This window comes from Eptatretus burgeri, chromosome 2 (assembly GCF_056783735.1).
Source record: "Eptatretus burgeri isolate ZD-2024b chromosome 2, Ebu_testis_v1, whole genome shotgun sequence".
Taxonomy (NCBI): domain Eukaryota; kingdom Metazoa; phylum Chordata; class Myxini; order Myxiniformes; family Myxinidae; genus Eptatretus; species Eptatretus burgeri.
In genome coordinates, this window is record NC_140962.1 from 31,645,659 (window position 1) to 31,658,861 (window position 13,203).

Genomic DNA, 13,203 nt, shown 5'->3' on the forward strand with positions numbered 1-13,203 from the left:
GGACTCTGTCAATGAAACACTTCGCTCACTGTTAGTTAAAATGTCTGACAAAATGAACTACACTTTGTCAGCTGCTCTCATTGGCAACATTGTCGCCAGCATTTTAACCAACCGATCCACCCCTCTTCAGATTGCACTTGGTGTTGTCCTCAATCAGTGGTCTCTGATTGAACAGTTCTATGATTGCAGGGTAGCTTGTTCTTATGATGAAATATTGCGGTTCGAAGCTTCAGCAGCAGCAGCAGCGCTCAAGAACTTCATCATGGGTATGACCTGTCCCAAATATGGTATCATTCAAGCTGTTGCAGACAACTTTGACGCAAACATATCCTCGCAGAACGGACTTGTTAGCACCCATTCCCTTGCCATTGTAATGACTGTTACTGACAGGTACTTGACTGAGGAATCACATCTTGAGACATTCCCTCGACTGACAGCAAATGAAATGCAGCAGCAGGTAATTGATGACATCCCTGTAGAGAAATACAAAGGTCCCAAAAAACCTGACATGCCTGATACTGAGGCTAAGCGAGCTCTATTGCCATTACGTGTTCTAGCCGCACAAGTGGTATCACTTTTGAGAGCCCAATCCCTCGACTTCGACTTCTTGCAAGCCACTGACTCTGATGAGGGCATACCGGAGTTCAACGGATTCAATACTAAGTTGTCAAGGGAACAGGGCTATACCATAAGACCAGCCACAAGAGCCATTTACCACCCATTGATAGACATGAACCCAGCTGACCCCGACACAATCCTGACAGCAATGGTGAACACACAAGATCTCACCAATAGCTGCGGACAGCGCATTACCCTCTTCACCAATGACCAACAACTATACAGGGTTGCTGTAGCATAAAGTGCGTCTACCAAGACCTGTTTCTTAACTTTATACCAAGACTAGGTGGAATGCACCTTCTGATGAGTTTTGTTGGATACCTAATGGCAAACACTGGTCTAGAAGAAATCATGAAAACAAGCTTAGAATAAAACAAGAAAACAACCGAAAATGCTTAGTGGGAAAAAGTTTCCTCAAAACGTCAGAGCTCTTCGGCTTGTTGTGGAGGAAGTCCTAAGCGGTATTGTTGGACAGTTGGAGAGTCGCACCGAACTTCAAGAACATCTAGAAGTATTGTCACAAGAGAGCAGGACGACACGACTCTGGGTAGACTATCTAATCAAGCCAGTTTTTCTTATGATGCTCTTTGTGCGAGCTGAACGTGAGGCCGACTGGCCACTACATCTATATGCAGTCAAAGAAATGATGCCGTATTTCTTTGTTGCGGGACATCACCACTATGCCCGTTACGGCCTCTATTACCTGAGGTCGATGGAACGTCTCCCCGGTGACATCTTGCACCATTTCCTGAAAGGGGACCATGTGATGAGGCATAAACCCGGTCTCTGGAATGGTATCTGGTCAGACATGTTTATAGAGAGCACCTTTATGCGATACGGCCACGGTGCTAGAGGCGTCATAGGGATCACTCTCAAGCCGTCTGCACTCAAACGATGGGCTCTGAGTATGCATGCATGCATGCACCAAGATTGTCAAAGGTGTTGCAGACATGACTAGAGGACACAAAGAGGTTGATGTCACGAGTCATAAAGAAGAGAAACCATCTAGGATCCACGGAGACAACCAAGACAGGTCAAAGATTCGAGAGAAACTGCAATTATGCATACAGCCACTGGATAATGATGACCATCCAAAAGGCCTGGTGAACATCCAAACCGGACAGATACAACCAGAGTCTGTAAATGTAGAGCATGCTGTTGACATTGGCAAGGCACAGATGATCGCTTTTGAAAGTCGTCTGCCATCTGGCTTCAACGCCCCTCTATCCAAGAAGGTTGGCACGATGGCCGTCACGAAGAAATCCATCAAGGTTAGGGGCAAAGATGGATATGATGTCAATCTTATATACTCACGGGTGTTGGGGCTTCAACAAACACGAGACATTGACTTGCCAACAATTCTCAAACATTAACTTGCCCCCATGCTGACCTCCATGTTCAAGGAAAATGGCACCATGCGCATAGCGTCGGCAAAGTCTACACTGAAGAAAAAGCTCCAAGTGTTAGTTTCCTCACGTATTGTTCAGAAGGCAGAAGCTGTTATAATTGACGGTTGCGCTATCCTCTGGTGTGTCCACTGGCCATGTCAGGGTACAGTCAAAGACTTTGTGGACAATGTGTGCAGCTTCATCATCCGTAAAATGTCGCAGGGGGATGTCTATCTTGTATTTGATCGATACTTCGATTTCAGCATCAGAGGCACAACATGGACAAAACGGTGTGGTCAACAAGCCAGTAGACACCATTGCTTAACCCTCCAAAGTCCTCTCCCACCACAAAAGGTCATCCTAACGATAGCGGACAACAAAGTTCAACTCATCAAGGTGATATGCACAGAACTGCTCAACAGAGGGGGAAAAGATGAAGAACAAGCTTGTCCTAACTGGCCAAGACCCTGTACCAATAGAAGTCAGCTGCGATGTCCTGAGACAGAGGGAAGATCGACAGAACTTTCATGAAAAAGCAGATGTAATCATGGTTCATCAAATGTCAAAGCTGGCAGAAGAAGGTGCAACGGCCATCAACGTACTGTGCGATGATACAGACGTCTTCGTACTGCTCCTACATTTTTACCACAAACTTGATCTCACGTGCGGCCTAACAATGGAATCTACTCATTCTGAAAGAGCCTTGGTTGACATAGCAGCATCTGCCAAAGAGCATGCTAAAATAGCTCCACAGCTTCCAGCGATGCACTGCCTTTCTGGGTGCGATACTGTTGCGCAACTGTTTGGTGTTGGCAAATCAACTGCCATCAAGATGCTTCAGGCCAGTCAAACACTCGAATGCTTGGGTGAGCTTGATGCTCCAATGTCAACTATTATAGACGAAGCTACCAAATCTATCGTGAAGTGTTATGGGTGCACGACTACTGCAGACATGTCCGACACTAGGGTACAAGTATGGTCCTGGAAAATGGGGCGAAAGAACATGACAGCAGCACCAAAACTAAAGACACTACAACCAACAAGCCAAGCATTCGTAGAAAATGTTCGACGTGCTCATTTCCAGACGGCAATTTGGAAGGCGGCCCTTCAATCAAAGCCCCCCCAACATGAATCCAGAAGATTACGGATGGGCGCGAGAGGAAACTTCCAAGTCTCTTCCTGTTCCAATGCCCACAGACGTTGCACTTGCTCCACCACAAATTTTGGAGTTAAGGTGTGGTTGTACTTCAGGCACCCCATGCAGAACAGCACAGTGTGGTTGCTGTGCCGCTCATTTACCATGCACTTTCTTCTGTGCATGTCAGAGATTCAAATATCAATTGCCATAATGAACGTACAAAACAGGTAGAACATGACATTGACAATGACAAGACCGACGAGGAGACTGCTGATGACGCCAACGATGATTGACCTCTATTACGTACTTCTCGTCCTTATAATGGTACCAGCTATTATCCAAAATGTTGGTTAGAAATAGAATCCACTCCTATCTTCATAGATTTCATGTTGATACAACCTGTCCTATCCCATATCATTGTCCCATAAATGGAATCCAAGATGGCCACCATCTCAGACACTTGTAACTGGTATTATTATATTCCTTGACCATGAAAACCTAGGTTTAGACACCATTGTTTCCATCCTATTCCATATATAGCCATAGATATAGCCAAAAAACTGAATTTCGGTAATGGCTGACTTCATTTGCATGTTATGCAAATTGCCCAAACCTGACAGGATGTTATCACTTGGACTCTTGTTCAGCTCCCTTCAAAGATATAATTCAATTCAAAGATATAAAAACTGCAAAAAAAAAAAACTTAATAGGAACGCAAGTGCAAGGTTATGTGGAATTCTGCAGGACTACAGTCATTATATAAAGTTACATGATGAAGTTTCAATGTTTTTTATGCCACACCGCTGACACGCCATGTGTGATGGAGATTAGAGATGGTACAACCCTAATTTTCTTGAGCTGGAGCTGAAAAAAGCTTTCAAGCAAATTGGGCAAAAGCTCATGTTTTTCCCCAGTAAATCGTTTCCTGGGAATTCCTGGAAAATCGATTCAGGTGAGATTTATACCTTTTACTTTTTTGGGGGGTCAAATTGTAATTGTATTTTATTTGTATAAAAAAACTCATTGTATTTTATGGCCTTCAAAGCCATCTAATAACCAAGTTGACAGCCTGGTGTTGGCTTTGCGGTGAGGGTGGTGGCTTGGGATCCTAGGTTCGAGTTCGAGCCCCATTCTCCGCTGAATTAACACCAGAGGGTTGACTCAGCCTGCCATCCTTCTGAGGTCAGCAAAATGAGCACCAGTGTACTGGTAATAGGGGCACTGCATCAGTGGCATAGCATCACCCCCTAACCAATGATGCAACCAGCAGCCAAAAAGGTTGTACATGATGGGAATCAAGTTTACTAAATTAATGTGTGCAATGGTAAAAGTTAAAGTTGCATGATGATTGGATGGGAAAGGTGGCCTGCAGGCATCTGTAGCATGATTTATTTTTCACCTTAATTTGCTTTTAAATTCATTTTCTTGGCAACCACTTGAGCAGTTGACACAAACCTTTTGTCATTGGAGTGCCTACCCATGGAGAATTTTTTTTAAACAAAAAGTTACATGATTGGATGGGAAATTCAGCTGGCATTCCAACAACTCTGTTTTTTGCAGGTTGTATCATGGAGCAGGAGCAAACGGCCTTGACCTCCCTTTGCTTGGTCTCGACCGAAGTAGATATACCCAATATGCAAGCGTTAGTTTTGTCCATAGGAAATAATCAACTGGTGTATCCAGTTGAGGTCAACTTTTTACCATTAGACATCCATTTATCACAATTAGGTAACAAATGCAACTTCAATGAATTTGCAGTCGAGGCAGTCACATGTTGCTTTTGTGGGTCTGTAATTGGCCGTGGAATGTCACGTGCTTATAAACTTACACAAACTACAAACAAATGCTTTATTTATGTGGGCGTGTTTCAACAAAATCATTTTTGCATTTAAAATCCTGCAAACATCAAAACCAATGCACAATAATACTTCCAACAGGCTGTTCTGTCATTTTGCGATAAGCCAGTCGTCAATCTTTCGCTTCTTCGTTGGACCGTTGGGAAACTGATCTTGAGTGGTGTCTTTTGAGGTCTCAGCTGCATGCTCAGCTGCGCTCTCAGCTGCAAGCAGCATTTCATCATCTATGTCGTCCTCTGACAATGAGCGCTGAAGCAATTCCAGGATGCTCTGTTGCTTCGGATCCTTGGAGAAATTGACAAAAATTATCCAGTGCAGACGTACAAGCCAGGAAGTCACAGTAAGGGATGGTACGACTGAACTTCCACTAACCTTATACTGGAAAGAAGTCGAAGTTGCATTTACAAAACTATGTCCACTCAGGCCTGCTTCTCCCAGAACCCTGAGCTTTTCCTGTATCATTGGCCTGTTGGTGTTTGGAAAAACAAAATTAAGCAAAACATTTTTTTTTTTTAATCCTCCTTTTTTTTTCTCTTTAAAGGCCTATTAAGGTGCATCTCCAATTTTAACCCAATGGGGTGCGTGAAACCTGTGAACACATTTCTTCTGGCTTTCAATGTGTTGTGCCGTTTTTACATTAAATTATTAAAACTTTCAGTTTTGAAAAAGAGCAGAAACAAATTTTAAAAGCCGATGGCTAAGTACGGAAGGACGTGCAACACGTGACAGTTGGAATGCTTCAGGAGGAACATGCGAGTCCATCTCAGTTGGTGAGAAATGGGAAAAGGAAGATTATTTACAACTCGCAGGGACCCGTGGGACATCAACCCCCACCCCACCTTCCAAAACTCAAATCATCAACCCACTCACTCTCCCTACCCAAATCCCTGTCCTCCCCTACTCCTTCAGCATTCTCAATATCAATCATGGCTTGTGGCATGGTATTGCGTACAAAGTGGTCCTAAACGAGGAGAAAGCTTAGAAATTGAACCCAGTTTTAATAAGATAAACAATCTTTTAACGTTATATAATGCCCAAGTGTCTGTGCTTTCAGAAAATGTATACTTTGCTATGGGTCCTATGGATATAGTTGCCTACAAAGCATGTTTTTTTATCCAAACACAGGCTATTTTTTCCATTTTTTAGCTCATTTTTTAGAAATCGGTTACATGTGTGATTGTATATGTTGTCCAAAATGGTTGAAAATGCATTTTTTCTTTGATATACAGTCATCCCCTGTTTATCGTGGGGGTTACGTTCCAAACCCCCCCCCCCCCCGCGAGGAGTGAAAATCCACGATGAATGGACGCCTCCCCAAAAAATACCTTTTTTTATAAACGCAGTGTATTGTTACGAATTTGGAATTCAATTGCACACAACATACAGGTTCCCTTAGTCAGCTATGTCGATAAGTGCATGTTCCTAGATAGCTCACCTTCCATTGTTTAAATGTTTTGAAATCGATTAGATGCGCTGCGGATCGATTTAATAGTTAGGGAGCGAACAATGGAGACGTCCCTCCCCCTCTTCTGCGAAGAGGAAGAAGAACCCTGCCATCCCGTGACGTCAACAACTCCCTCCCACCCGTGGTTGAGCAGGGGGTGGATCGCGGGGGCATGAGTCATGCCGGGTGCGGGGGAGGGGGTGGGAAGGATAAAGGGGAGATCGTTTCTTTGTTCGTGTGGGAGTCCCGTGGTAGGGCTGAGTTTGTGGGAGTCCCGTGGCAGAGTTCGTGAAGAATCCCGTGTGCAGAGTTCGTGTGCTAAGTCCCGTGGGAGGAGTAAGCTTTTTGCTTCGGAGAGAGCAGTCGTTCAGCAGGCCGTTGGGTCGTGCTTGGCTTGAGGCCTTCGGAAGCTTTTTGCTTTGGCTGGCTCGGTGAGCTTCGGCTGCTGCTTTGTTTTGGAAGGAACTTGAGCCGGTTGTTCGGCTCGAGCTGCGAGTGGAGGCTTCTTCCTCTTCCTCTTGGTTCGTGGAGCTTTTCGTTCTCCATTTTGTTTCCCGGCTTGGTGCAACGCATTGGCCTCTTCTTGGAGTTGGATCCTCGGGGAAGCGATGATCGACAGGAAGGATTGGCGCCTCGTCTCACCGGCACGTGTTGAGAAGCGCAGGAGGATTCGCGGGAGCTCAGGAAGGATCGCGGCGATTGGATCCAGCTCGCTCTCGCTGGAGCCCGGGTCCGGACAAGTTGAAGACCACACGAGGTGGAAAGGTTCGAGTCGAGCTCTGAGTTTAAGCTCACCTGTCCTCCGAGCTGGAGCTCGTGATTAAAGGCCTCAGCCACCATTTCTTGGGTGTGTGTGTGTGCGTACGTGTGTCCGTGAGCCCGTCTAATAAGTAGGAACTGCTGTTAAGTGTCAATGACTGTACATAATAAGTAGACGGTTGTAGTTCTTTTGTCGTGCTTTTGTTGCTTGTATAATTGCATACGTGTTTTGCCTTATTTAATTGCATACGTGTTTCATTTTAATAAATGTCCTTGTGTGAATGTAAACCTGCTCGTTGCGTCCATTCCCTCATTGACTGAACATTTTGTGTGTTGGGAGTTAAAAAGCCGTTGGTTTGCCGTAATAGAGGGACATTTGGACCGACGGTTCTTGGCGATTACGCCGCTCGGAATCGCGCACGGACAGGCTCGCCTCTGCGGTTTGTTCCCTACGAGTTCCGTCGAGGGTGGAATACCCCGGTAGTTGGATAACGTGGGTATTTAGGTAAATTGAAGATTGGCAATCGACGCTACCCCACGTGATCTGCCGATTGGCGCATTTCGGTTCTTGTACAAGGACCCGTCGCTCGGAGTTATCCGGGCGGCGATCTATATTCCGGGCGAACGGTCGGGCCGACTCGACTTGCGGCTCCGTTCAGAGTGGTCGGTTGGCGGCCGACCCCCCGGCCTGTAACAGCATAAACACGATTGGGTTTGATTTCTATATTGCGAATGTTAAACGCTGTGCGGTGTATTAACACGATTGGGTTTGATTTATATCGAGTGAATATTTAACGCTGAGCGGTGTATAAACACGACTGGGTTTGATTTCTATATTGCGAATGTTAAACGCTGTGGGGTGTATTAACATGATTGGGTTTGATTTATATCGAGTGAATATTTAACGCTGAGCGGTGTGTAAACACGATTGGGTTTGATTTATATAGAGTGAATATTAAACGCTGGGCGGTGTATAAACACGATTGGGATTGATTTCTCTATTGCGAATATCAAACGCTGTGCAGTGTATAAACACGATTGGGTTTCATAGGCTCCTGATGTTGGCTTGGTCCTTCTTGATGTAGCTTATGGTCAATTCATTCAAACCGTAATGGCGTCCAACTGCCGCAAACCTTTTTCCTTCCCAAAGCATATCAAGCCCCTTAACCTTCTCCTGGAGCGTCAGAACCTTCCTTTGGCGCTTCAGTTCCTTGCCAGAAGCCTCAGAAGGTGCAGGGCATTTGGGCGGCATCGTAGGGCTTGGAGAAAAAAAACGTAGAAAATATTCGAAGTTCACAAGCGAAACTTTGTCTCGTACGTTGCGTGACTGGTCGAGCACCACGCGTTATTAATTTATTGCTTAAATAATTTATATTTTATATATTATTACCGCGATATACTGGGGGAATCCGCAGAAAAAAATAGTTAAGTTCCAAGGGAAAACCCACGATGAACCGGGGGCGCGATAGGTGAACCGAGATATAGCGGGGGATTACTGCATATCATTATACATAAGAACAGAACAATTCCTCGAAACAGTACATTTCTTATGACCTTCTGCATATCTTGGCACCTTCAAATGTGTAAAATCTTAGATTTTGCAAAATTTCCCTCAGTCATAGTGAAGCTTAAAAAATCTTATTCCAGAAATTTGAAATGCATCTGATAGAACATCTTAAATAGCAATTTACTTCTGCATAAAGTGATGATTTAAAATGGCAAGTTGGCAAATGGCAGCCAAAATGGCAAATCATTACTACACACCAGTTTTTAGGTTCACTTCCATGATTGGTTCAAAAATGTTGAAGTACGTAACAAATTGCATTTACCAAGCTGCTACAAAATTACTGGTAGTTACAAGCTTGATTTTATAACCATCGAATAAGTTTACCAAGATGGCCCTATGATAGAAAAATCAATACCAAAGGCCAGTTTGTGTTCAGTATACAGAACATCAAAGGTCGTTAGGAAGTACGTAACGTTAAGAAATCTGCACTTTTAATCTGAAGATGTTAGTTTGGTTCATCACAGCATGTATTTCTTTGGTTAAGTTTATGCGCATATATATTTATGACCTGAATGAACACTGATCAATTTGTTAATTTCATATGACCTTGACCTCTTTGCTCAAGGTCAAATATCAGGTAAACCAAATATTCTCCATATATGTGGTTTCCAATTAGTGTACAATACATATCTAAGCCATCAGACCAATTTTAGAATGATATGAGTGGTTCCTTGATGCAGATAATTGATAACCAACTTTGACCCTGTCAAAAAAAAAAGTTTTTACAGCCATTTTTCCCTGCTCTGCAGGGGTTTGGCTTTCTTGAGGCAATGTTTTATGGCCGGATGCCCTTCCTGACGCCAACCCTGGTCGCCTCTTACGAAACACAGGGATATGGTACACCTATTCTAACCGGGGCATACACCGGGACCAGTACACTGATACTCACTTCGCCGACCTCAGAAGGATGACAGGCTGAGTCAACCCCCTGGTGTTAATTCAGCAGCTAACGGGGCTTGAACTCAGGACCCTGGGATCCCAAGCCGCCACCCTAACCACCAACCCAACACCAGGCTTATATGACCCTCTCAGAGCAATAGAAAGTGGAAGAATTAAGCTCTGCCCAAATAGATCCCGAATCCCCATGGTTGGCTAACAAATGATATGCAAAACTTAATCATACAATGACTTTCATTTTTTGGTCCCTCGTGTCCTAAATGTGTACATAATACCTTGCGACAAGCCTCATTACATATTTATTCATTACCTCATCGAAGCAGCGTAATATTGAACTCTCCCCCCTCCCCTATCACCGACTTCACAGAAACCACGATTGAAATAGCAACAGCAGAGCTCTTTATACGTCATGGCCCATCACAGTTTCCTGTCCAACTTACAATCTCGCGAGATATGCAGAAACCCGGTTGAATTGCAACTCTCAAGTGACCATGAGCCGCCTAATTGTGCCAATAAACGACCCAAAACAATCATCTTCCTGATGCATATATACAGGGGCCTGCAAAAGTATTCACCCCCAACCAATTATGCCACATTTAGATGAATTATGAATTATGTAGTTAAACAACTTTTCCAAATGAACTTTTAAAATTTATAACTGAAGAGATCAAACTAAACACTGTTATAGTGGAAGGAGGTTGCACATCAGGAATACCTGCAAAAAACATGTACAAATCAAAATTTGCTGGTTGTAAAGGTATTCAGCCCTTCAGGTCAGTACTTGGTGGAAGCACCTTTTGCAGCAATGACTGCTGTGAGTGTTTCTGGGTAGATCTCTACCAGCTTTGTACAGTGAGATGGTGAAATCTTTGTCCATTCTTCACGTGAAAATTGCTCAAGTTCTGCCAAGTTTGATGCAGATCGTCGATGGACTGTAGTCTTCGATCTCGCAATGAATGCTCAATTGGGTTCAAGTCAGGACTTTGGGCCACTCAAGAACATTTATTTTCTTCTTATTCAGCCACTCCAGTGTGGCTTTAGATCATTGTCCTGTTGAAATGTGAATCTCCCACACAGTTTCAGATTCATGGCTGATTTAAGCAGGTTTTCATCAGGGATTCTCCTATACTTTGCACCATCCATTGTCCCTTCTGTCCTGACAAGCTTGCCACTCCCTGCTGATGAAAAGCAGCCCAAAAACTTGATGCCACCACCACCACCATGCATAACAGTAAGATGGTGTTCGACTGGGTGATGTGCAGTGTTAGGTTTGCGCTACACACAACGCTTTGAATTTAGACCAAAAAGTTCAATTTTTGTCTCGTCTGACCACAAAACCTTTCTCCACATGCCTGCAGTATCAAGATGCTTTTACGCAAAATCCATTTGAGCTTTTAAATGGGTCTTTTTCAGTAATGGCTTCTTTCTTACTACCTGTCCATATAGGCCAGCTTTGTGAAGGGAATGGGATATTGTTGATGGATTAACACTGACCCCCATATCGGACATAAAGCCTTGCAGATCTTTCAAAGTTATTGTTGGATTTACAGTGACATCCAGAACCAGTTTCCTGCTTGCCCGGCTGCTGAGTCTGGGTGGTATGATGCGTCTTCCACTTCTTATGAAAGATTTCACCATACTGAAAGGGATAATGAGTGACTTTGAAATCTTCTTATAACCCTCTCCTGAATGGTGCTCCACCACTTTGTCTGACTTCTTTCAAAAGCTCCTTCGTCTTCATGTTTGACCAAGTGCGTTACATCTTGAAACTCCTTAGATAAGTGAGGAAGCTTAATTAAGTTAAACCACTGATTACATACAGGTGAAACCTTTCAAACAAATAATTACCTCCTAAAGCAGTTTAGGGTTAATTAGGCAAAGGGTTTGGATACTTATGCAACTGAGAATCATCTATTTTCTCTGTTGATCTAACATTCACATTTTATCTGCATTTTCTAGCTTTATCACATGAGAGTAGTTATTGAAGACTTATGTTTGATTTGAAAACATTGTGAAATAAGCTCAGGTGGCATCAAAATGTGAAAACTTTGGGGTGGGGGTGGGAGGTGAATACTATACTGTTATGACTGTGGAAATTTGCAATACACCATAAAAGTCCTTAGATCAGTTAGATCGATAAGTCTGTGTTCAGTTAGATTTCCCCACCGTTGTTTAATGGGAATTATTCGTGTTCACTGGGCTGCGGCCCTTTGAGGTAGCCATTTTTCTATTCTTATTTTTGGACCAACCAAACACCACCACCTTTGCCTCTTTACCTCCACAACCACCAACAAACCCACACCAAAAACATCGCCTCACCTTCGTTCCGAAAAACGACGCCATCTTCGCGCCAGCAGCAGCGGGATCTGAACAAACGACATCGTTGCGGGCAGAGGCAAGGGTTCTCTCGCCACCGAGCGCGTCGGTGATTTCCACGACGTCGGCTTTCCGGGAATCGAAGGTCACGCTGTCAGAACGAAGCTTCGGTGATTTCAAGCACGTCGGCTTTCCAGAGGTCAGAGGTCACGCTGTCAGAACGAAGCTTCGGTGATTTCTACCACGTCCGCTCTCCGGGGGTCGGAGGTCAAAGTGACGGATCGTGAACGCCGGTGATTTCTTCCACGTCCGCTCCCCGGGGGGGTCGAAGGTCAAAGTGACAGATCGTGCACGCCAGTGATTTCTACCACGTCCGCTCCCTGGGGGTCAGAGGTCAAAGTGCGGAGGTCGAATCTCGTCTCCCCGGCCCTATATAAAGCCAAACAGAATGGAGCTTCGCGTCAGTCGGTGGAGCCGTGAGTCTGAAGGGGTAGGAGAGCAGAGGGTGAGTCAAGGGCAGTCTGCAGCGGTCAGGAAGGATCGGAGAGCCTGGAGAACACCAGCGGGCTACGTGGAGACCACAGCCGGAGAGAGCTTGCCAGCGTCAAGGCTGTCCGAGGTGATCGGACCTCGGCGCGATTCGCGCATCGCAGAGGGACGGACGGAGCCTGAGAGGGCATCACCCCTTGTAAAGCAACCACGCTGAGAGAGCGTCGGTAGACCCATCCGTACCTCTCAACCGCATTGCCGGGGCCCAGATCACCTCGCCGTCGCTGTCCTTGCTGCCGTGGGGAGAAGGTGTCACGACCTGCCCATCGTTGCAAGGCCCGAGATCAGGCGCGGCTGTCCTCGTGGCCGTGGGGAGAAGGCATCTCGACCTGCCCATCGTTGCGAAGCCGCAAACCAGGCGCGGCTGTCCTAGCCGCTGTGGGGACGAGACGTCGCGACCTGCCCATCGTCGCCCCGCGAGGGTGCGGGTAAGACGCATCGGTCTCGTGGGCCCGTTCGGTCATCCCGGCTCCACGCCACATAGGGTCCACGGATCCCGTCTGCCACCCTTGTCTTTGGGCGTGGCCATTTCTCTTCTTTTGAATGCATGTTGTGGCGCTGTCTGTCAAGTAGACTTGCATAAGTGATTGTGCATTCTCATTGGTTATATTCGGTTTTATTGCTTTCTTGCCTGTATACGTGTTCCATTGTGTTGGCTGTACATACGTGCA

The 13,203-nt window shown here is 45.2% G+C and overlaps 1 protein-coding gene across 4 annotated transcripts in view; it reads right to left on the reverse strand.

Moving 5' to 3' along the window:
• The window catches only part of SMARCAL1 (SNF2 related chromatin remodeling annealing helicase 1), an 87,958-nt gene that overhangs the window by 2,071 nt on the left and 72,684 nt on the right, over positions 1 to 13,203 (reverse strand). For 3 of the 4 annotated variants that reach the window (XM_085866697.1, XM_085866705.1, XM_085866715.1), the window contains one exon: positions 1 to 5,466. This exon is cut by the window's left edge and continues 2,071 nt beyond it. In XM_085866697.1, the coding sequence (XP_085722823.1) occupies positions 5,091 to 5,466 (376 nt within the window). In that variant the 3' untranslated portion in view covers positions 1 to 5,090. The remainder of the gene's footprint in view (positions 5,467 to 13,203) is intronic. The other variant, XM_085866720.1, reaches the window with a different exon arrangement.